Here is a 26419-nt window from a genome sequence, read left to right on the forward strand (position 1 = left end):
CATTTGCCCTCCACCTATAGTGAACATACACTGATTGATCATGAGTAGGAACAACATGATCTCAACCACTTCAGAAGGACACTTGAAAATACGTTCTCAGAAATTTTCAGGCATATAGTGAGAAGCATCAGCTGAAAGGCCTTTCTGTCCAACAGGACTCATGTTTTTACTTCAGCAATATCTTTATTTAAAAGTACTTTGGTTTACTTCACCAACAGAAAGATATTGACACTCAGATGCAAATTAATATAAATCCAAAGGAAGTCCTATAAATAACACTTAATAAGTGAAGAAAGCATGCTGTTAGCAAACACAAAGTTCTTATCTGTTTTCATATTCCCCATATGGTATAGCCAGCAAAGATAAAGTCAGTGTTTTGTGCAGATTTTTTAGGACATTCACTACAGTGAGATGGAATTTTAGAGGGTGGTAGAAACATATTTTTGCTTACTTGTACTCTGTAAGACAGCAGCAATTCAAAAAATGACAAGAAAAGTAAATGCTAAAATAGCAGAGAAATAAAGACTGCAGCCACTGTCCCAATTCTTACCTTTTAGAGTTGCTTTCTTAAGTACCTTCATGGCATAAAGCTGACCCGCATCTGATCCTTTGATCTTCCTCACTAGAAATACCTATGAAAAGCAGACATCTTGTGTAAAGGAGAACTGAACTCTTAGTTAAGAGCATTTGCTGCATTTGACAGAGTAATAGATACTAAAACTCAGGAATTTTAATGAAAATTATTAGCTGAAAGTATTTCATTTCTATCTTACTCACAACTGACTAAGCTAGCTCTAGAAAGCTGCAGTCTTAAGCCACTACTTCCTCACAAAGAAGGCATGTTCAACATTATGAATTGCCCATACACAGTCACTTAAAGATGGGTGAATAGGCATAAACAGTGTGTGCACATTTCTTCATTTTCCAAACAGCGCTATATGAAAAAAAGTTATGCCTCATTTGTACTTAGGAATGTCCAATTTCCTAAAAATATTGCCATCAATGAAACTGAGGAGAAAAAACAGTTTGATGTAATTTATGTCTTAAAACATGAATTGTGACGAGCCTAAGATGCACCTGAAGCAAATACTTTGTAACAGCTGATAAGCTGAAATATGTTTGTGTGAATGCTTTCTCAAAAACTGCCACAATTAAATAAAAAACTGAAAATCTGTTCATGCATACTTAACGGAAAGTAGGACTGTGTTTGATTAACAAGTTATTATACCAAAGACAGTTTTTCCTGTTATACTTTCCTACTGTAACATCTTCTGATAGTGTAAATTTGTAATCTGAAATAACATATTTTTATAGTTAAAATTACAATCTTTTTTGTTTTACTTCATGCAACTCTTTCTTCCTATCTGACATCAGTGCATCTGAGGAGGGATAGTGAATAAAGGAATCAGGAGTTCAGTTCAGTCTATATAAGCCTTTCAGTCTTTTAATGACTGAAAATAAAACAGACAAGAACTTTTAGATGGTTTCCAGGACTCACTCTGTCTGCTGAGGTCAGAAGTACCAGACAACCGTGTCTCATCTTTTATTTCAGCACTTCTGTTACTGGACAGAAGCAGGAAGTAAAGCCAAATGCAAAAATAAACATAACCACACATTTAAAAGTATGATTGATATATATAAATTAACAAAGGCTAGCTGAAATGATTCAACTGATAAATGTCTAATTGGATTACCAAGATCTGTGGCAATTATTTTATTCATTGCTTTTTTAGGAATGATGCTGCTCTAGCAAATTGCCTCCACCCAAAATACAAAAAGCCAAAAAAAGAGAGACGAGGGAATCTGTTTCTAGCACATTATTTGCAAGCTGAAATACTCTTCCTTCTGCAAAAAATTCCATAAGCAGATTATGATTTCTCAAACACCCTTTGAGAAAAGGTTTGTGGGGAGAGGGAACTTCTATCTGACCAGCTGGAGAGGCTGAAAAAAATGGGTAAATTCTCTTTGAGCACCTGTACCAGGTCTCTCCTGTCTGAACAGCAGCACAGCTACAACACTTCTACACCATGACCTGATCCAATTTGGTGAGACTTTTAAATCATGAATTGTTCTCAGGATGTTTCCCGTGCATACGAGAAATTCACAGTCGTACAACTGATCTTCCTTGCCTAGCTGGGACTGGATATGTATTGCTTGGTCCCATCTCCTGTTTCCTAGTTCCATTAACATACAAGTACCTCTGGTACTCACAACTGTAGAAACAAATTATGAAATCTGAATGCAAAAGGAATACCTAAGACTATATGAAGTGTTTTCAATTAACATTCATGATAAAGTGAGCTCCGCTCTACTGTATTAACAGGAAGTCAAGTCATTTAGAAATTCAGCTATACATAGAGAAATGTTGGGCTACTTTTCCACCCAGTCCAAGTAAAATACCTATTTTTGTATTACTTTAAAAGGGAAGAGAAAGTCACAAAGCAGGTTTACTCAAACACTACATTTTCAGCCCTATTATACTTCTGTAAAAATGGTTATGGGGTCTTTATCAAAAAAAAAAAAAAATCCCTCAAACCAAAATAATGCTTCTAAGATGTACTGCACATGGACCAACACAGCATACTGCACCTGCAGAAGTATTATGCTGTAATTCTAGAAGTACTGGGGAGAAAAACTATCTTATCTGCCATGTAATCTTGCAAAGCTTATAATACTCCTATGGCTGTAATAAGCAAAATTATCAATTTGTGTTACTAGTCACTTGTCAGCTGTTCCCTGTAGCACGGGATAGGGCATTTGGTCTGCATTCCCTCCAAAACAGATGAGTCAAGAACACTGTGTGCTGTTTCAGAGGACATCAAAATAATCATCAAACCAAAAAGGAAACAGAACAAATGAAAATGCATTGTACTGCAAAATGATGTTGTCCTTCTGATTATTCTCAAAGGAAGAGTCACATCATCTTTGAAACCATAAAGTGGTCCTAGAGTGCTTACTTGACTGTTTATATTAATTAAATAATACTAGTTGGCCAGGATACCGCAGACATGAGGCTAAGCATAATTTTCATGTTTTTCGTTTAACATGTATGCAAGCACACCTCACATTATTAACAACTGGCTGCATTAGCAGAACTAGCAAAACTCCCTTAGCTGGAGCAATGGGTACTTTACGCAAATCTCAACCTAGAAAGGTAAGCAAGTGCTGTGACTTTGAAAAGTGTTCAATACAGTCCCCTGGACAACAAAGGCATCTTCCTCAATCCTGTAAGAAATGATTTAGGCCACAGGTGAACTTGAAAATCAACAGCTTGCTATCCTGGGAGACTGATTTGAGCCATCAGCTCAAATACTGAAGTGATGAAAATTTAGCTGGTTGTAGACTGCATAAGAACTATAAACCAGACTCTGCTCCCCTGTGTCTGTGCTGCCCTGGAGAACTTACTGACTTGTTTCACATAAGAGACTAAAAGTTACTTGCAATCACACACAGCCCCAGACAGGTATGAAGTGCACCCCTCATATGCAGCTCCACTGAACTGCGTGGAGTGTGTCCCAGAAATCAGATCTTCTTTTGGGAAGCAATGGCATAGACCAGACTTTTCACTTATAAAATGTCTAAAGTTAGAAAGTCAGCACAGATAATTAATAATGAAATGCATTAGTACATTCTAAGGTAGCCAGTGAGCTATTCCTAAAATATTTATTGCACAAAATCTGAAAACTGCCTAGTCTGCTTCTGCTCCTCTTGCAAAAGAGCTTTCTTTTTCTTTTTCTTTTTCTTCTCACATTGAATCACATAAGAAACATCATTCTGGGTTGTTTGATTTTTCATATTTCTTTAATATTTGAAACACAAACACTATTATTGCTCCCTCATGCAATTCTCCAGATCAAAACTTGAAAGTGAATGCGAACTCTTCTGAATTCCCTCATCTCAGGGAACCTCTAACAGACTTGCTTAAAAATATAATTCTGGAATAGTCAGGAAGCTGCTAAATACTCCAGACATAGCTTCTTTCAGGCATAAAACTGAAGGCCCTCATTTATTATCGTGGTGTTTAGCTTTGTGCTGTTTACTTCAGCAGATTTTAGGTATGAGTCAGTTCCTCAAGTTAGCCAGAATGATCCACTGTTCAAGGCTGGGAAATATTAAGAAAAACAGAAAATAATACACTTAAAATGACAAAGACTTCCGTGTCTGGTTTAAATTAGGTTCACACTATAGTGTCACCCTTCCAGAGGTTTCAAAGTCTGATTTAGTTAAGCCATAGAAAGAATTTAAGACTGAATTGATTCCTCCTCCTTTTTTCTCCATCCTTCCTCCTTATTCTCATTTCCACCTGAAACAAACTGCTGAAGTAAAATTACCTTTGGGATAAAGCAAGCCTACGACTTGGAATGTCGTCTCTCCATAACTTAGCTTGTGGTCACACAGGTAGGCATTTTTTTAATACAAATGCTACATATATATATATATTTATAGATATACATGCACATTCAGAGGCATATTCAGCAATGAATTATATGAGGAAACACAGGTCTGTGTAGGCACCAAAACTGAAGTGAAAATGAAAACACAATTTGTCTCTTAATTAACTGATGAAAGCTTGCAGCTATAAATTGTATCTAAGACTCAGACAGCTGTAGTTCTCATAATACCACTGTGAGGTAACTATCTATAAGCAGGGTTAATGATGGGGAAGCTGAAGCACTGAGAAGATAGGGCCAACATCACACTGGGAGCTAGTAGCAGCCCTACAAAGTGAAACTGCAACAGTGGAGTCCTCCTCCCATGCTCTCACCACAACTATTACTCTCTTCAGCACTGGGGCTTGAGTCCAGGATCTCCACAGCAAAGCGTATAGGCCTCCAAGTGTGAGCCACAAAGCAAAGTCTGGGACTTTTAAATGTGCATTGGATCCCATCTGCCTTCAACAGCTAACTTTAAACCTCCGAATGTCCCTATTTACATCCTCTACCAAAGCAGCAGTAATGCACTCATCTCGCTGATGGACAGGTCAGAAGAAAGCTGAGGGATCTAACTCAATAAATGGCGATAACTTAATGCTCACTTGTGCTCATTAGTCTAGGTCCAGAGCCATAAGCACTATTTCCTAAACTCTTTTACCTACAAGAATTGAGCAAAAGGCAAAAGTCTTTCTAAAATGAAAAGTGAAGTGGTTTGGTTTTGCTTGTCTGCCTTTACAATATAATTGATAATACAGACCAGTGGTACCAGTATAAATGACCTCAGAGAAAGTACATGATATTTTAAACATTGCCCTAAGTGATTAGACAGCACAGACAATTACCTTTCCATATGAGCCTTGTCCTAATACTTTCAGCAGCTCAAACTGAGAAGGATCTGCTTTTTCAAAACCTTCCTTCACATGATGACTGATGTCTATTTCCTTCACAATTCCTTCTTCCTGCAAAGGAAAAGAAAACAAAATAACCCAAATCAGAGCTGTTATCCTAAGCAAAAGTATTGTTTATTAAAATCTCATCTTCTGTGATGCTACAGTCATATATGAAACTTTGTGAAATAGAAACTAATACTTTTCCAAATATTCTGTGTGCCTGTTATTGTCAGGGAGGGGAACGGTATGAATGTCAGGATGTCCAAGCCTATTACTTCTGTTATTAAACATCAAGACCAGACTAGATAGAGTATATAAATTGAAGCACAGAAATACATTGCTGCCATTGCAGAGCTTGGTGTGCTCCTCAAAGACCTTGCTAATAGTGGAATGTATCCACATCTGTACTACAGAGCCTCCAGCACACTTCTCTCCACACACATCCTCAGTCTGTCTGCAAGCATCATCTAAATTGATGTCCAAAAGTGAAGCTCTCCTAGTCTCAAGAAGCAATTCTTATAAACAGGCAATAAAGAAAGGACATTGTTAAAAGTGTCTCTTCCCATTTACCTGGAAGAATGGAAAATTACTACCAGTAACCTTCTAAACAGAAAATAAAACTAAAGATTTAGATGGAATAATGGGGTGAGGAGGAGAAAAGAATGACGTACACTTTTTTTGTTCACAGGAACTAACTTTAAACATTTCACATTTTCCACTTTCTTTTCTTGAAATATTTCCATTGTCAACAGAGGCACATCCCTTAAAGATACCAACTGAACTAGGACTTTTTTCTTGCAAGCTGTGACATATGGCATTTATTCATTTGTTCTGTGTTATTATGGCATGTTCCTCTAAAAACAGAGTGACTGGGTCATATGAGACCCAGAGGGACTATGTAGAGTTTGCAGCAACCCAGAAAGTCACTGAGCTGAAAAGAAACCTGAAAACAAGGACCTGCTCTTCAAGGACACAGTGGCAGAGGAAGATAATATTTATATACCTTTTTTATTTCTGTAGTGTCTCATGCACCTGATTATAAGCTTTTTAAATCCAAACTAATTGTTCTAGCTTCTGCTCAACTAAAATGGGGATTTGAGTACCAAAACTTTATTTCCCAGATGTGAGGGAATTGCTCATTTATACTGAAGGAATAGGTCTGAGTACGCCTGTACCTAAGAGAAGCTGCCGAAATGTTCTAAACAGTATTTTAAATGGAATTTTTGCTATAAATTCCCTTTTCCCCCCAAGAAAAAAATCTCAATAAAACCTGGAAAGGTAACGTTTCCCTCTCCTTCTTAAAAATGAATGTGAGGAAAAAAGAAATAACATCCTAAAATAAAAACACTTTGGCCAAAATACATTCATTTTTCTAAACAAGAATAAATTTGACTCCTGTCTTCTCCAAGAAAATTGGTATCATTTTGGACCAGCTGTAATGACACAGCTGATGCATGTCTAGCATTACCTACATTGCTCTGTACACTGCAGTTTCATCCCCTCGCTTCCCTACCTCATCTTTTTACCCTCACATTCTTTGGAACAGGGACTATATCCTCCTTTCGGTTTGGAAAGCTCCCTGCACTTTGTGCACGCTATCAGAATCCTGAAAAATCATCATCATCTGACAGCAACTAGTTTTTCTGATCCCGATTTCTCCACTTTAAGTGATTTGCATGGAAAAAATTGCTTGAAACTGATGGCCAGCTCTCACAGAGAGATTTAAAGGTTTTCTAAGTGCATAACCCGGCCAGGATCTCCCTTCTGTTTTTCTGGCTTTACTGCAGCAGAGAGTGTGTCTTCCTCACTTTTAAAACATCCATTATTTCACATTTTTATTCAAGAGAGAAATAATAGTAAACTGATATAAATCTGACACTTTAAATTAGTTCTGTTTCTTAAGGAAACCAAGGCTTACCTAGATGCTATAATCAAAGGCTCCAGCAAATTATGAAGTAAAGAGCTTTCATACTTAGGGACATGCATTTTTGCATAAACTGGAAGCAGCTGGGGGCGTCATACATTGTTAAAAACATAATTTGAGCTAAGCCCCACCACCACACTACAGCTCAAGTAAAGTATTTGGATTGCATGGATCACCAGCAATCTTCTTAAGGGGTTGCTCACAAAGGCTAAAAATGACTCCCTATAGTTGCTAGCGGCTCCTGCACTGAATCACCTTTTACTCCCCATGGCAGACTTGATACGCTTGGCAGTTCTCTCTCCAGTGACCACAGACAGAATTTGGGAGGACTAGCTTCTGCAGGCCAACCTTTGTGAACATCCCCAAAAACTTTTATATGATGAGAAAACTGAATGCCTTTTTCTGAAGTCACGGCTTGACAGCACTCAGCCATAGTTTCACAATTTCACCCATCTCTATTTTGCACAGAAATACAGCAAGTAAAGACCATCCATCAGAACAAGTGAAACAGGAGCTGGGTCCAAATTTCACAATATATCCATGAGACAAATCTCTGCAAAAAAGAATCTAACCCCGATTTCATGTACACCAGATATCTTCCTCAGAATTGCTTCTTCTTTTCACTAACATCTGGTCTTCAAAAACTGAAGATAAGATTACCTCCTTAAGGGAACACCAAAACCCTTTTCCCTTCTGTTTAGCTATTATTGAAGCCTAAATCATGCTAATAATTTCAGCTACATTTGCAGGTTTAAACAATCAATCGGTTTCAAAATATCCAGTCATATTAATTATTAGAGTCATAGGCCTACAACCTTATGCACGTTTCCCCCATGTTAATAAATTAACATAAACTCTTTAGTTCAAGTTATTTCGTTACAGGAGTATATTAGAACTATTAAGGTGATATGATTCTGCTTGCTGGAAGAATGCTTAATAATTTGAGTATTCCCAGAGAATAGCATAATTAATTCATAACTTGCAATAAAAACACTTTAATTACATACATATTTAATTAAAACCACAGAAAAAGATTATTTAAAAAAAAACCTCAGGACCAAATACAGAGCCTACTGTCGTATAGTAGAGAAGCACAGATTTTAAAGATGAAAAGAACCCTGTTTGATTATCTGATTTCATAGCAATATACAAAAGGTTGGTTAGAAGGGGCTTCTGGAGGTCATCCGCTCCAACCTCCTGCTCAAAATGTCACCAACACTTGATCAGGCCAGCTGGTTTTTGTCCACTGTACTTCTCGGTGCCTCAAACAATGAAGCTTGGGGCACTTCCTATGAAAGACTATTCTCCTTCGATTTGCCTAGCTCAAAAATACCCACAGTCATGTCAAGCTGCAAGCTCCTTGTGTTCTTAGGAGGAAGCAGGATATTTTTCTAGGAAGGCAGAATTTCCTGTGGATTTCCTGTGGTCTCCTCACTAGAAAGCGGAAGTGAAGCAACACAGAAGAAGGCCATGCCAGACTGCTCTTATTTTACTAATCATCACTACAGTAGCTTTACTTGCGAGCTGCCCAAGAGGTAATTAGCATTTCAGCTGGCATGACAAATCCACCTCCCATTGGAGTAAAATGCAAAACTTTCAGTGCTTGAGACTGAACACAGACAGATTTCCTTTAAGGAAATACACACCAGTGCACTGTATCTCTGTGTCTCTGACGCTGGGGAATGAGGTATTTTAAGTTCAGCCAGTTATAAACTCTAGCCAGGCATCAGCCAAAGCTGAAAATCAGTCCTGCTTTCATAGAACCACCAACATGAGGGTTGTCTTGTTAGACCTGCTCAGGAAATGCAACTTTCTGGAACTAAGTAGAGGGATAAGAAGAATGGGAATGAGAAGTAAAAGCGAAGCAGTGATATTAGAAATGCTCTCAATTTAGCTTCCTCATGGTATTCAAATATATTTCAGAAAGAACCACAGCAGTCTAAATTAGTTGTAGCTGCAAAACAGAATATGTTCCTGAAAAGATGCTATAAGAACTTTTGTTTCTTGATGTAATTAGCAATCAGATAGGAAAGTGTAATCTTATAATAGGACACAAGGAATAAAGCACCTGAAGGTATCCTAATTAGTCTAACCCTCCTTAGCTCATTCCTGAGCTGTTCAGTTGCCTTCTGCATATTATCATAGCAGAACTGGCAGTCACTGGTATCTGTCTGAGGTTATTCAACCAGTTTAGCTAAGGGGTTCCTTCTTTTGTCTAGAAAGCAATGCTGAGAGGAAAGCCCACAGAAGAATTCAAAGGATATCAGGGCCAGGCCAGTCATTTCCTTCGCACACATTTCTATATTCTTATTACTTGCTTTGCTACATGAATTCTGGAATGGCTTCTGTTTGTTTATTTTACCTTACTGGAAAAAACAGCAATAGTTCTATGGTTCCATTTTTAAATTCTTATTGAGTTGGACTTTGCCCTATCATTTATGTCTTCTTAAATCCCCCTGCATTAAAATAAGACTGAATGTGGCACACTATAAGGAATCATTTTTCTCAGGAATTGTTGATCAGAGTCAAACCCAAGGTATCCGAGCACAAGAACTGTGGGCAGATTCTCCCAGCTGTTTTTGCTTTGAGTTGCATCTTAAGAGACTTCCCTAACACAGATTTTTTCACTGGCTCAGGCAGCACTGTATATCTGCATTAGGAACTTGTATTACAACAACTAAACTGAGTTAAGAGTTAATCACAATACAGATTATGCCTGTCTCTGTGAACACTACAACTGAAATCAACGCAGCTATTAGCCTAGCGAAGCGCCATAAAAATGATAAAGGTTGGCAGAATTGTGGCCAGAGTGAGTAAGGAATTTAACCCCACATGGAACAAGCCTTTTGATATTGTAGGCCATGGAGGAGGAGGAATGTCAGACTGAATAAACTGGCTGCAAAATATTTGGAAAGGCTTTCTGTCCTTGATAAACTCAGTAATGTAACAAGAACTAAAGAAATTCTCGGAACGATGTTTTGGTTTTTGTAATATGGGTTGAATAGAAACCGAAATGCTGAGGTAATGTAACATTTCCAAATCAGATCTGCAGCACTCAAACCTGAACAGAAAGGCAAAGTGAGACTTAAATTACAACCTAGCTTAACCCAATGCCCTTTGTGACAATCCTTCCATGTTTTTTGTGGCATTGGATGCAGCCTAAGGGCATGGACCTCTGCACACAATGAAGAAGCTATTTCAGTGTGGAGGATTTCACTCTGGAAAAAGAACATGAGCCAGCTTCCAAAATGGTTTTGATCAGTGAACTTGGTGGAGTCGAAATGAATGTTCCATGGCTTGGTCTTGCAACAGCTGTGCACAGCAGACCAGGCTCTTGCTCCCTGCTGGCTTGTCCCAACAGTGCATAAGCAGGAATGCTTGACCTGATGAAGCTAAATCTTCTGTAAACTTCTGTAAATATTTATGTTTTCACAAAAAGCATCATCCTGTGTCAAAAGTGAGATGGATGTTCTTGGCAGCTTGAAGAAAGCATGTGATGGAGCTGCACAAACTAGGGGAGGGAGAGCACTGAACTGGAATCCATGATAAAAGAGGAATGGCAAGCAATTCTCTGAGACTAACACAAGAAAGATCTATTTAGGGCCTGATTCTATACTGCATTATTCACTTACCCTCTCATTGTCCCTCCAAGTTAGCAGAAGTTTTAGGCAAACAAACAATGCAGGATTTGAATGGAGGGGCCTTTTTTGATCTCCTTTCTTTTGGAACATGGGAGAAGACGGACTCAGTTCTTGCCCTGCAACTGTAGATGACAGAGATGCATCTGTTTTGGTGATTCCCAGATCCAACAGAGGTAGAGCAGGAGGCCAGCTGCCCTCTGTAGCACTGTTCTCAGCTCAGATTTCCTCACATAGACCTTGGAGAAAGGGATTCACTAACACTCAGTGGCTGCTGAAGAGCAACTACAGGGGACTCTTACAACTGTAAAATACTTCCAGGCTCACTGTCACATGTCTGAATAGGACAGCAAAATGTAAGGGTGTAGACCTGGGAATGGGATGCACGGAGCTGCGTAAAAGTACAGACCTTCCTAAAGAGTAGCTCTTACCTCTTCAGCTGTATGGCCTCATACCTCGCCTGATCCACAACCTCTCAGCACACACCATGGAAAACACTTGCTAGAAAACTGAGAGCTTTAACCTATTTTTCTGCCTCTTCTGGCCCCTCCCAAACAGGTTTCTGAAGGAGAGGACCTTCAAATCCAGAGACCACCTTCATTGTGCATAATAATTTCAACACACATGAACTCTTTCCTCACTAAGACTTCCTGAAATGGTGTGAAACATCTAGAGGGAGGCACTTCAGAATTAGCTACTTCTTAGAAATGAACAATTTTATGCAAACATATCACATAAGGAGGAAAGGTATGGTGCTAGTGTATGATGGTTATCATTTCACAAAATCACTATGACAGGATAGGGAATTGTGATCTTTATTCCTTGCCTAGCCATGTCCCCGCTTGTGCAGTATCAAAAGTAGCATGCAGGTATTGCTGTAAAGAAGCAATTAGCTTCTTTAAGCAATAAGCTTAATTTCCAGGCTTCATTTTCCAATTAAAAATGTGTGCAATTTTGAGAGAACAATTACACAAGCTCTCCAGTCTTCAGATTTGTTGGGCTTGCATGGTTTCTGGACTGAGGTCAAGAAGGAAATGAATGAAAATGTGACAACAGGAAATAAGAAACAATGGTAACTCCACAGAGAAGTATTGCTGTTCCAGAGAATCGTTATTAGTTTATAGCATTTGTTCAAGATCCAGACTATATTTTGTCACCAGTCTTGCCATCTGGCAGGTTACCACCTAACGGAACCAAATCACAACTATTTAACTTCCAAGTATCACTGGCAACACAATGTTCCAAAATAATATGGTTCATCAGGAAAGTAGAGTTAAAACTCTGATTTGTGAATAGTCAGGACAGGTTATGCCTGAAAATGATGAGGTCAGGTTTTCATCTCTGTTTCACAGGTTCTAATCTGGTTCAAGCCATAAGAGAGCAACTTCTGTTAAAACATAATAGGCTATTCAAATGCTGCCTAGTACAGGAAATGAATTGCTGGCCTGTGTTGAGTTCTTTGAAGACAAGTAGCCACATTAATATATATATATATATATATGTATGTATGTATGTATGTATGTATAAAAGCATCTTCATCAGCCTCCTCCCAAGCCAGTCTCCAGCATTTGGAATAAAATTTAAAAAAGAAATCTTTCATTTTAAATGGCTTATAATGCAAGTTCTGGCTTCTGTCCTGGTCTGGATAGATGAAAACTGAACAATAACACCGTAAATGCATCAGTTTTTGCCTTCTATCATCAAATTAACAATTGCCTTTAGCAGCAGTGAATTAGACTTACTGAGGCCTTGGAAAAGTATATGGAACTCATAGGGAATTCATTGCAAGTTGTGCCAGGTGTCCTTCTGGTCTTCAAGCATAAGGTCACCTACCTTCTTGAAAGTCTTACAGAGTGTAATAGCACACAGTAGCCCTCAAAGTAATTGGGATATTTTCCCCAGACCTTTCACAAATTTGAATACAAAGTGTTATCTTCCATATGGAATTCCACCAAACATGTCAAAGCCTAGTGGAAAACAAAACCTTGGATCAATGTGTGTGGAGTGCAACACAATCAGTCCCTGTTAAATTCAGCAGGAGTTTTTGCAGAAAGAACACCTGTTACACTCTCTTTATCACCTCTCCTACATTTTTTTCTTTCTTCTTTCTAATGCATCTTTACTTTCGAGGGTCAGTTGAAATCAAACAACCCAAATGTGACAGCTTTGAGGAATCACAGGGATTAAAGTGGAGCTACAACCCACCGGAGAGACTGAAATACGAGCTGGAGGTAAGCTGAATATTTGGGAGACTGTCACTCAATCTTTTGCCCTACCACAGACTTTCTACGTGACCTTTGGTGAATCACTTAGGGTTGGACCCATGTAACCAAATGCAAACATCTACAGTACAGAAGACAATGTTTTGAGCTAATTATCTAGCCTCACTTTACAGTCAATGGACAAAAACAGATACTTCACTGTATCCTGAACTGCATGATTAAAAGAGATCAGATGAAATGACATCCTAAAAGTGCCCGTTTCTCTCTGTTGACTCTGAAGAAAGCCTAGCGTAACTCACTGAGATGGGGGTTTCTGAAGCTGGCTGAGAAGAATTCACACTTACAGTAAAATTTTGAAAAACACTTGCACAGAGCAGTACTGCAGCCAGGTTTTTAACGGCATTAAAAAAGAGGTTCAGAGATGTGTCCTGGAAATTTCAAATCTGAACTTCTACTGAAATTAAATACTTCTGAAAAGCAATTAGGTACTTGAAGCTCCTAAGCACTTAAAAAAACCCTACTCTAAGGTGTTAGAAGTAATCCAGGCATCAGGAGCACGTCAGATTTTTGCAGTTCAGGTAAATTAGGCATTATCTCTTCTTTCTTCCCCATCTGAAAATTGTGAATAGTTGCCTTTTGTTACCTTGTAGGGATACTGTGAGAATTAACACAGCAAAGATTGTGAAGTTCCCTCAAACTATGCTGTTGGATAGACAAACCAACTGAAATGCATAATAGGGTGGCTTGTAACAATATTCTTCTTTAACTCAGATTGAAAACATCTAAGTTGTTTCATCTGAAAGTCTCAAGGTTGGTCTTGGAAGATCAGTGCTCTTTATCGGGTGATTGTAGTGTATTTACAGTGTCAATTCCTGATTAGCACAAACACATACATCACAATGATTGTGAAAATGCACAGGGAGAACCACCTTTCTATTGGAAGTGGAGATATGCATGAAGTAGTAGTTGACTTCAGTTCTTGGTCTAACTTTCTACTCTGGACTCAAATCCTTAGCCAAAATAACACTAATTTTTATGTTAATTTTGGTGCAAGCTGCAAAGTGTGTGATGTGGAGTGGAAAGTACAAACAGCTCATAAAATACTACTGAAATAAGGGGTTAAAAATCAGAACAAAAGCAGAACCATCTGGTCACAAAAAATACAAACAGTTGGCCAGCCTTACTCATACAGCAGCAATCTACAAATACTCAAATACATTTGTGAACTTTAACAGAAACAGTCTCAAAATGAGTCACACCATTAAAGGACAAAGAACTCAGCTATATTGCTCTGAGCTACCATAAATAAGAGCAGGAACATTTTCATCAACATCCTACTTGGCATAGTTTACATGTGTGTCTTTGGTCTTACATCTCTGAAGAGCTGTAAGGTCCACAACAGACTGTTTCTGCTGGTGATTATTAAAAGAAAAAAAACATGGTGCTAATTCACCAAGGAACAAACAGTAATTAAGATCGGATCCAGTGCCTAGAAGAAATTGTGGTTACTCCTAGAAGGGAAGTATTCTTAGCTCCTTAGGATGCTATGTCACCACTAAATAGTGTTACAAAGACCAGATGTGATAGTAAGGACAGTATGCATCATCACATAACATAACATTTTATTAAAAATAGTCACTTCACATGAAAGAAGCTAGAATGCCAAAAGGCTTTTGTTTTTTACCCTCCACTACAACTCTAGTTGTGCTCTCAGGCCAGTCATGTGCCATGTGTGCTCTGATCAGAGCAGGCGTCTGACCTGCTTACAAACACTTCACTAGTGCCTTGGGTGGCTCCTGCTGGAGACTATCCCAGGAGTACCGCTGCCTTCCACAACTACCTCCTGCTCCCCAGAGCCATCTTCAGCACTCCAGCACTCATGAGGGTAGACACAGCCCTAGGGCTCCTTCCAGATCTGCACCCAAATGAGGCCAACACCGGCTCTAACCTGCCATCTAACCCCTGCGTGTGACACCCACACCACCTCTAACTGCTCTCCGCTCTATTAGTTCAGGCCTTAGACTTCCTGCTGGACCTACTGCAAAGCCTGTTAAGTTCAGGGGAAGCCAGAAGGTCTACCTTAAGGTATGTCAACCAAGTGTCTAAATTCGGAGCCTAGGCTGCTCTCTCTTTACTCAGTGGAGGTGGGTGCCCTGAAGGGTCTAAGGACAACCTGTTGTTTATGCACTTACGCTACATGGTATAGAAGCCCCCACACAACTCTGTGTCCCACCTTTCCAACTGTAAAATGCAGGTAAGCGCATCTTCCTATTTCATGGGGTTACTGGAGTATAAGATCACTGGAAAGATTATGAAATGCTCAAATATTATGGTATTAGGCTCAGATAACTAGAAAGGCAGGCAAAAAGGTCTATCCGTTCAGGACGCTACTCAATCAAGAAACATAAACACTTACTAAACAGCTTTGGTTCCCTTATTGCTATACTCAGCTACTTCACAGACTAGAAAAAAACCCACGCCTGATGTTTTACTAGTGCATTTGTGTGTGAAATAAAAGCTCCAGCTGCACTACGAAGATAAACTGCTTAAGCAAAACACATTTGCAACCATTTCCTCACCGTTTCTCAAATGATCCAAATAAAACACTGCTCACCATAGCAGTGTAAATAGCAGCACAGCACAGTAAGTACAAAATACTGTCACAAAGCCATTGCACAGTTGCATGGTGATTATAAAGAACTGAATCATCTCTAATAGGCATATTCCAGTAAAAATACCACATTTGGTCTCAAACTGTGAGGCAGAGTGGACAAAAGGCAGTAAGAAGAGTTAATCACATTACTGAAATGTCAGATAAGTCAGATTAGGAGAAACACTGCAGTCTGTTGTTTAAAAATCACTTGTAGGGTGTGGTAATTTTCATTTTCTCTGTGAGGAATATTTGCCTGCTAGCACATTTTGCATCCTCCCAATTACTAAATTAAGCATCAACTAAGGATCCAACCTGCTCCTGTCTCACAGACTAGAATACTGTTTTTATTAAGTGAGGGGGGGAAATGTGTTGTAATGAGGTTCATTATCTTAGTAGTACTTCACAGGCAGAGCAAATAGACTAATGTGAGGCCATTATGTGATCAAGGCAAACACAAATTAGTTTTAAAGCTATTGTTCTCAGCTTGGGGTGTCAGTGAAGGCACTGAAGGAGAGAGGGTGATGGAGCTCGGTCGGAGAGATGACAGCATTAGCAGAAGGGAAATTCTACAGAGAAAATACAGCAAGATTAGCAACAACATGAACAGAGGGACAAGCAATAGAGGACAGAGGAAAAAAAGGCATCGAAAAGGACACTAGAGCTATAGGACGAGGGCCACTGTAGTTTTTGCCCGTGCCAGCAGAGAGGTAAATTGAGGGAAGATTGGTAGAAAATTGTTTTGACATTGCAAACTATCATAACTGTAATATGAATCAACTTGAAATGTAACACTAGACAGAGAGGGACTTTTGCAGAGTAGGAATGAACTGCAGTACAGCTGACATAATAGCAAAAAAGGCTAATTATATCAGAAGAGAAGGCAGAAGAAAAAGTGGCCAAGGACAGGCAGCAGAATGCTGTAAGTGGAGAGACCACTGGGCCCAGCAGGAAGTACAGCATCATGCACATCCACACACCAGAGCACACAGGCAGAAAAAAGGTGAACTGCCAGAGGAAGGGTGGAATCAGACCAGGAAAACAAGCACAGGGGAGTGCCCTTCCACCCTGAAGGGCAGATGTGTAATTGTGCCTGCTCTCAGGGTAGTTTCTGTGGGACAGGAGAAAGAGTGTATTAAACGCCGGATTACACTTCCTTTCTCCCTTTTCGATATGAATTTTCATTTCCTGTTTCCAGGCACAGGCAACAGCTGAAAATGTACATTCCTGCTGGCTAAGGTTCCCTTACCTACAGGGGAGCTCTAATAGCCTCGCGGAGTCACATCACTTCATACCCAACAGCAACGCATTGTAGTCCAGCAAAGGACTATAAAATCTACCAATTACATATGACGTGGGAGTTTCAGAAAGGGAGGTGCTGCAGGCTGTGGGGTAAGCCAGTTCATGCCTCAGGCGGACACTGGCATCTCTGAGGGAAGGGTACTCACACTTCTCTATCTGGTCACCCTCACTCTGTTTCAGATTGGTAAAGTGTTTATGACAATATGTTGAATCTCACTAAGTTCAGCTCCAGATCCCCAGCTGGCACTGCGATCAACCTGTTTCCAACCAACACAGGAGTCAAACTGAAACATTTCAGAAGCTAGATGGCAACTCTGCAATCAGCCTTGAGCGTGGGGTACATTACAGCAGAGATGTAGCGGTGCTGGCAGTGTCCAGGTTACAACCACAAACTCCAGTGCTGGCTTTGAGCGAAGGGTGGAATATTCTGCCCCTTTTATGCAGCAGCTTGGTCCTGCTCGAATACACAGCCACCTACCCGTCCTGATTAGCGAGCAAGCAGGCATGCATGTACATATTGTGAGTGTCCATGTGGAGCGATCCAACCGAGAGCTCTGACTTTCTCAATGTGGAAGACTGATCAGCTGCTCTGGCACATCCAGATTTGTTCCCAGAAGAAAGAGTAAGAGAGAAATGGGGACCTGGCTTCACTGTATGGCCAGCTAAGGGCCCTGAGAATCCAGCCTTACGTGATAACCAAACTGTGTCACCAAACTACAAACATATCTTTAGAGCCTGTGAATCTAGGCTCTGCTTATTTACGCAGAATCCAGTTTTAGTTCTTTAACTCATACAAAAAGCACACAGATAAAATACAAGATACACAAAGTACCTGACAATACCACAGCTCTTGCTGGGCTCCAGCTTTAAGGACATATTTAACAAGAACTGCGGCTCGCAATTCAAGTGTATTTATATCTTCAGCTGTGTGGTTTTATTACATCCATGGGTGAAACCCAGGTCATTATTTGCAGAAGTACGTATTTCAGTGCCTAAGGACTGTTACTCGAGTACTTGTCTAAACAGATTTTCAGCAATCTATTGGAAATTTGGCCCAGAAAGAGGTCCATTATGTTTTGTGGTTTTGTAAAATACTAAGAAGCCTCTAGTATAGTTCATGCCACTCAAAGATTCATATGGTGACTCTCCAAGGAAATGGCTTGCTAACTGGTTATCACACATCATCTTTTCTGTGAAGGCAAAATTGTTTACAGTGTATGCTATAGAGTGCTATACAGATGCACATATTGTGCATATACTTCACAATGAACAGATGTGTACTTTTGGGATGAGATTAAATATAAAGCAAAAAATCCATAAGGATACAAAGAAACACCTTTGCAACATGGTTCAGAAGATTCTTTCATTTCAAAAAGTCAAATTTCTGCACCAAATTGCAGCCTTTTGCAAAGAATTCCAATACACCATGCATTTTTATATAACCAAAGGAGGGGGGAAATTTGATGGTTCTCAGCTGAATGGGGTCTTGATGAGCTTAATTTATCATTACAGCTTCATAGCTGCAAAAATCAAAAGCTTTTCATATAACATTGTAATGCCAAATTCCTAAATACTAGCAAACAAACATATTTGATAATTTTAATTATATTTATTTAAACACATATATTTAAATGCAGAAAAGAGCCATTAAAATGAATGTGCTCAAATAGAGAAATGGATCGACAGTTCAGCCAAGGCTGATAACAAGGTCTTACTGAAGTCTGGAAGGTTTTCCAGCGTAGGCTTCATCCAAACATATGTCCACATCTGAGCTAGTTGTCTAAACTTCCTTCTAGTTGACAGAGAAATAGGTACATTTAGGCTTTGGTTCGTATCACACCAAGGCAGGCCTTTAAAACAGCTCACACACAGCACTCCCATTTCTCTCTGCTGACTATAAAAAAGGTCTAGGCTAATTAGTTCAGACACAGACTAATTCTCCCTTTCGCAATCCCTCAGTGACTCCTCTAACAACTTTGGATGGAGCATAGGTACTTTGCAAAAGATGTATTTACTGCATTACACTGGATATTTCCACGCCAGCTTTTGATTTGACATACCTTTTTCACTATGGTTTTTCTAAAGCCTCCAACAGAACAATGTGAGGTGCTCCAATCACTTCATCCTTTTGGCATGACGCATACCTATACCAGCTACAGCAACATCCTTCTGCAGGGAAATTCTTACGCTGCCTGATTAATGTCATGATCTGCCAGCACAAGCCAGTGAAATGAAGGCATGTCATTGCTCTTTTTGGATTCAAACTGGGGGAAGCTTCAACATATATGAGAAAACATTGGTTTCTTCAGCCTCGTAATTTAAATTATATTTTATTCTTTAGCACAATCCTGGCAATATTCAGGCCAACTAGTTTTACTTACATCAGTCAGAGGACTACCAAGGTAGCTTAAAACTGGGCCCAATCACAGTGCTCACCACTACGCATTTGTTAAATATGAACGACCTGACTTTCGGCAGGATTTTTACTATGCCGCAGCTGTGTAAAGGAACCTTTACAGCTCTTAGTTCTGATCTTCAATCACTTTATTCCCAAAGCTCTGCTGAAAGTGTAAGTACATGATGATGCAGGAAAGCACTGGAAAAGAGCTCTATCTGTTCAATCCATTTCTGTGGAGAACCCTCCAGTGGTTTAAAGCGTCAAGGATACCAGTTTTGGAGCTCTAGTCTCTGCTGACATTCTGCATGTTTGTATAGTTGTACAAACTGAGATTAACAAATTCCTGCCATGTATTTTTCATTGACCTGTGGATATTTCAGTGTTCGCCAGTTCTAGCTGAAACCTGTTATGACAAATCGATATGGCAGCTTAACAAATAGAGGGTTTTGTAAAAAATTAAAGGTAATCCAAATGGCTTTACTGAAACTAATGAGTGGCCTAGGGTCACAAACATTTTCCTGCCAACATTACGCCAACCTTCTGGGTGAAAACATGACACACACAGTTTTACTGTGAAACTAAATGATTCTGTGTTTCGAGCAGCAAATCCAGAGCTCAGACTGGTTTGGGCCTGCCGGCCTTGGCAGATATGTGGGATAGTCTCCTTCTGGTTCACTAAGGCTATCTCAGTCCCAAAGGACAAGTAGTCTCAGGAGTCCCCTTTGCTGCACGTTGTAGAGTCAACGGACAAGGTGGGAAGAGAAGACCAATCCATATCTATTGTTCTACTGAACAGATGGATTTGCTCACAAGTGCTACCCTTACACAAAGGCTAAAGCGCAGATACAGCTATCCATCTGCTTGGAGCTATCAGTGGAACAGTGCATAGTGCCACTTTATGACCTCTCACGTAAGCGTATCCCCAACCAGCTAGAGGAGTTAAACACTGTGAGACCACTGATTGTGCAAGATTGTTCCCATGTTCAGAGCAATCACAAAGCATTTTGGGACTTCTGAAACAGGTTAATTTTCCATTCAGAGAAAACAGAATGGGCATATACTAATGGCACTCTTCCAGTGCTACCATTTATTTTCACTTCAAATATAGCTTCACTTAGTGAACAGCAAAAGCAATGACATGCTTCACATACACCTAACCCAATCTTCTAAATTCAAGCTAATGAAAGAAAAAAACACTTCTTGATGCTCTCTATAACAAACACCCTCACATCGATAGTCAAAATCAATGACTGCCTCCACATGGCTGAGATGTCAGTGAAAGCCTTAACAAAGCTGGGAGACAAAATTCTGGAGGAGAAACTGGTGTAACATTATAATCACCATTTTTTTTGCCACACAAAAAAATGAAAGCCCACTTGAACTCAGTTATCTTCTATGAAACTCAGGAGTCCAAGCAATAGCTGCTCATGTCCCTTTATGGATAAGGCATTTATTGTGCTCGTCAGTGAACTCTAGACAATTATATCTGCAGTAGGTTATAGCTTTTATACTGAGTCTTGTTTTATAGTCTAGTCAAATTACCATATCTGCACCACTTGTTACTACATTAAGTAGTAACATTTTATAAATAATAGCATAAAGACAACTGAATGGTAAGTGAAGTAACTCAGTCAATCAGCAATGACAGGAAGCTGCAATTAATACTATGGACAAAGGAAACCTAAATAATACAACCAGAAGATGACAAGTGAAAGCCAAAGAGGAAAGCTGAAACCGTATGAAAGCATTACTTCAAAGAAGTGCTTAGCTAAACACACAAGCCCAGTGCTCATTTGTTTTCTCCATTTGTCCTGTCACAAACAATAAGCAATGGCACAGTTTTTACAAGAAGCCATGGGAGGTGGAATTTCTCTAATTTAAGCAAATAGTGTAAGGAAGAAATCTTTAATGAAAAACACAGTGAAAAACTGATTACCAATTTGTCACAAATTTTGCATCGTCTGTATTCTTAAAGCTATTTACATTTAAAAGACTGCTCTTGTTCTGTTACTGAGCATGCAGAAGAGACCTGCTGTGCCTAAGCAGAGTTCCAATTTGCTTTGTTAAACACTCAGCATTTTCTCAGAAACATTATGTTTGGACCAACGTTTTTCTGATTGGTCTTCAATGTTCAAAATGTTTCTTTAGCTGCAAAGACTGAGTGAACTGACATCTGCTATTCTTGAACTTTATCTGTGCCTTATAACATATGCTTTTCCTATGAGGCAATATCAAAATCTTTGCTCCTCATAAAACTCCTGATGCTTACAAAGATACACAGGAAGATTATCATTGAGCTACAGCTAAGCTATGTTACTGGATTCACCTGAAAAGTAAAATAACCCAAGAATTATGACCCTGCAAAGTGGTAATATCTAAACCTCCAGTCACGTCAAGCATTAAGTAAAGCTGAGTCACAGAAAACACTGCTATGTAAATAGTCTTGACCTGGTGGTGAGAATAAAAAGAAGTAAAAATTCACATCAGTTCCTAGTTTCTATAACGACTTTTAAGTCAACAAGCAGAAACTGTATGTTTTAAGGACACTGGAGGTTCATTAGGTGCATTTAGAACTAAAATTCCCAGAACTGCAGAGAGCAGAGGAGCAATCTAAGTCATTTTTATCACAGTAAAGGGTACTGAAAATTGAGCCATCCTGTTGTACACAGGCTGTAAGTTGATCCACAGTGACATATACCAAACATAGTGAGTACTGCAGGAATTACACAACGTTATTTCCAATTACTGACAAAAATACATATAATGTACATATATATATGCATATGCTTGGTGTTATCTGGGGCAAAATAAGAAGAAAACAACTGATTTTTATTTTTTAGGAAGAGTTAATCTGAAAACCTAAGGAATCACAAACTAAACAGCAGGTACCACCTGAAGTTAGATACCGAACACCTTTTCCTCAGTAGTCACCAATGAAAGGCACGTAATCCCTCACAATATCTTTTTCACCAATAAACAAGCAAACCACCTCACTCCTGCTCTACCTGTAAACTCCGAGCCTCCCCTCCAGTCGTCCCACCTCGAAAATTTGAATCTGGGTGAGCACTCCCAAGAAGCAGCGGATGCAGGCAGAGGTGGGAGCCAGCTCCGGGGGGACGGGCCAGCCTGGCAGGATCAGGCAGGGTGGGATGGGGAGCTCTGCAGAAAAGCCTCCATGCAGCTCAGGAGCAGCACACCAAACCTGGAGAGGACTCACTTCAGGTAAGTCTCAAGCTGCTCAGGGAACTTGTAAGTTGGAAACAGGCTTGAAGCCAAGCTGCAGAGTGGTCACAGCTCACGTAGTGCACGCTGTCCCTGAGAAGCAACACTGATGAAAGGACTTACCACGTACAGTAATTGCGGTAAGCTGTGGAACAGGCATAGGGCAAAACATACAGGGCACATTCCAGTAAAGCAGCTTCAGAGCGATGGCAAAAGGGTTTGAATTCTTACGATCCATCAGTGAACAAAACTGTCATAATCTCCTGGCCTGCAGCAACCATAAATCAACACTGTTGAACCCTGCACAGTGATCCCTTAGTTACCATATATGCCACAAAATCCTAAGCAAAGGCAACCAACAGCCTTGTAATCTGTGTGAACACTGAAGACGGCGTACCAAGCGAGCTCTCAGATTTGGCCTTCCAGTCACTGTCCAATGCACTCTAGGGCTCTGCAGAAAACCAAGAACACTGCTGGTCTACACTGGCGGCCATTCCCAACCTTCCAGTATGTGCATGGAAACTGCAACCAAGCCTGTTACGATGCCTGCCTACGCCAACCAGCTGACTACACAAGACTGGAGATGTGCACCGAGTTTAACTTACATTATTGATAAAGTCAGAAGCAACAAAGAGCATGAAATATTCAGGTTAGATGTCAGAAACATCCTTCCATAGCAAAGGCAGAGAAACACCAGAAAAGATGCCACTTAAACAACATGTAAGCAGCTTGCATCCTACCTCCTTTCTACTGCCTCTTTTTTGTTTTATCTTATCATAGTACATTCTTTTCTGTGTTTGTCAGGTGCCCACAGGGTGTGCATATGATTGTAAATAAAAAAAATACTATTAAGAAATGGTGGCTATTACAAGATTTGCAGCAGATATTCAAGATCCATCTTATAAATATAGGGCCGAGGTCTAAAAAAACCCCACTTTATTAATAGGCATAGCTCTTATTTATGCTTTATGCTTTTCGCTCCATTACCAGCAATGTAAGTAGATGTTTGAGAAGAAACTGCTCTTGCAACAGTTCGCAGGATGAGGCCCTAAAAAAAGGATACAGATGGTGAACACAAGATGCACATTTTGAGTGAAAGCAACTCTTGCTTTCCATGATGGCAGAATGCCAGTTAGAGTCTGTTGATGATGGTACAAGAAGAGGAGGAACTGTCATGCATATGTGCCAAATTTACTCATTTAAAAAGTGAATTGGGCATCACCGTCTGTTGCAGCTAATCAACAAAATGAGATAAGTGGGGCAACAAATTATGCCCTTTTTAATCAACTAGCACTGTCATCTCCTTTGTAAACAGGGAGCAGTTTTTGGTAAGTATGAAGCAGTAAAAGAAGACAGAAACATCCTGTTATCAAATTACTGGCTCAACTCAAAGACCATCAAAAGACTTTCTACAGCTTTAGGTCAGGATCAAAACACATAAATAGCACCAGTCCAGGCAGGAAAGTCAAGGATAAGGAGTACCTTCATCACTCAGGTTTTTAAAAGTTCTTTGAATAAAGAAGAAATAATTAGGTCCTGATTGTGGAAAAGCATACAAGTGAGTTTTACAAACATGTGACTACAATATATTGATGAAGGCATACAGTTTTGAAGAATTAGGCCTTTCTTTAACTTGCTGCTTGGTTGTACCAGTCCAGACAAGAGCCAGATACATTGTATTTTTCCAGACCACCTTTTTGAAAAAAACAAAGAAAAACCCAGAATTCCAGCCCCTTATTTCCATTTAGAGTTCAAGTCTCTGCAAAAGTAAATGCCACTGACTCTTTCTACCTTCAGAAGAATGCGCCTGGACCATGTATTCCTGATGTGAGTATCTGTAGAGAGGAATTGTCAATGCTTCTGATACAGCATCCCAGCCAGAAGAGCTCCAGCACCTTACCCACTTATATTTTAGCACTTTTCAATATGAACCAGTTCAGTTCCAGACCAGGATAGTACATGAAGAACAACTGTAGATAAACTGGATATCCCTGCAGTATGTCTGTCCATCCATCCATATATATGTATATACACACACATACAGGGAAAAATATCTGTGGAGGTGGCCTAGGCATTTAAGGAAACTTTGGCTAAATTGATACATGTTTGAACACATAATCAATTAACCCAAAATCCAGATATATACAAAACAGCAGTGAATTTCATCCAGATTTGAAAGGTGCTTATACAGAATGCCAGCAGTATGTATAGAACTTTATCAAATCCTGTAATTCAAAACTAATTTGACTGAGAGGTAAGTGAGCAGCTGCACAGTTCATTTGGTTTACTGACTCAGAATCTTTAGCAATCTCGTTAAAATGGTTTGTCAAACAAAACTACTTGACTACGTAACTTGAATACATAACCATAGCTTATAAACACATAAGGTAACTGCCTGAGAAACGACACAGCTTTGCATTAGTACCGTGATGTCCCTTCATTTTTGCCTTCATTTGTTTTCTCTCCCTTTAAGTTCTCTTCAGAGTTTCCATTGCCACCAAAAAACATTTCAGCAATCCAAATACAGGATTTACTCTGCTGTCCACTAATGCCAAAGGCCCCCAAAACCCACTTACTCTGAAGGAAGATGAGTTTTGAAATTTGTAGCTGCATCTATAAAGCAATGAAAAATTTACGGTTTCCTTTTGACTATCATGAAAGAGCTGCTTTGTACAGTTCTTTCCTCAGGGAATACATTGTTATAATTTTCCATTGGAGAGTTTCTGTATTCCTGCACTGCTGAAGTGCCTGCAATGCTGACCTCATTCGGGTCACCAAAAACCTAGAATTGGTCACATTTCTAAAAACAAACTAACAAAAAATATATTTAATTGTTACACAATTTTACTCACTTGATTAGCTATGACTATCTCTATCAAACACTACGCAGTGTTCTTTAAACTGTTAAAACATGTGGGCTGTAACTTCTGCGTTTTTTTGTCTATAACAAATCAAAAAGATTAATCTATATTCCATTTTTCTGTACTGTTATTATCAACAACACCATCTGCACTGTGGACATCATCCATTGCAGGATGTCCAAGTAACAACAGAAACATTAATCTAGTCTCAGAAAACCCTGCAAGATGGGTAACTATTAACCTCAGATGCTGCGAGGTTAAGCTGCTTGCCTATGGTCACACAGTGAATCTGACAGGACGAGGGATAAAGCCCAAAATTCCTGATTCCCAAGCCCTGTCACAAGACCACACAGATTTAATTGCTAAGTTTTAATTTAATGGTCTGTGCAATTCATATTTCCAAATCTCCAGAGTTTGTAACTGCAAGTATTAATGTTTTACTTCAGGTTCAAAAGTGCGAAACACACTAAAGTCTGTTTTTAGTTTAATGGAAATGAAATGGCCTGGCTCAAAGCACAGTGCTGTTTAGGACATGCTTATGCTTATGGGACTATATGGAAATGTTAAGTACGTAGTTCTCCAGTTTGATTACTCATGTCATCATCCCAGCCGGTGATCCAATGCTTCGTTCAGCTTGTACAGAGCTACCTCTGATGTTTCTGTACAGCACCTTTGTATGTAATACAGGCATAACCTTGATGATGCTCTCCTCTGAAGGCACAACTTGCTTGAAACGCTACAATGAGAGGTTAGATTAGATTCTGCAGATCTTCACGTATGACCACTAGGTGTGTGGATAAGCCCCCAACGGGGAGGGGTATCTGCCCTGCGCTCAAAGCACATTCTGGTTTCCAAAGGATCACATAGCAGCTTGTTAGA

The 26419-nt window shown here is 39.6% G+C and overlaps 1 protein-coding gene across 3 annotated transcripts in view; it reads right to left on the reverse strand.

Annotated features, from left to right (window-relative positions):
- RPS6KA2 (ribosomal protein S6 kinase A2) overlaps window positions 1-26419 on the reverse strand; it is a 322442-nt gene that overhangs the window by 116583 nt on the left and 179440 nt on the right. For all 3 annotated transcript variants that reach the window (XM_026109854.2, XM_064509229.1, XM_026109855.2), the window contains 2 exons: window positions 5276-5392; window positions 551-632 (listed from right to left, as the gene is read on the reverse strand). In XM_026109854.2, coding sequence (XP_025965639.1) covers window positions 551-632; window positions 5276-5392 — 199 coding nt within the window. The remainder of the gene's footprint in view (window positions 1-550; window positions 633-5275; window positions 5393-26419) is intronic.

This window comes from Dromaius novaehollandiae, chromosome 3 (genome assembly GCF_036370855.1).
Source record: "Dromaius novaehollandiae isolate bDroNov1 chromosome 3, bDroNov1.hap1, whole genome shotgun sequence".
Taxonomy (NCBI): domain Eukaryota; kingdom Metazoa; phylum Chordata; class Aves; order Casuariiformes; family Dromaiidae; genus Dromaius; species Dromaius novaehollandiae.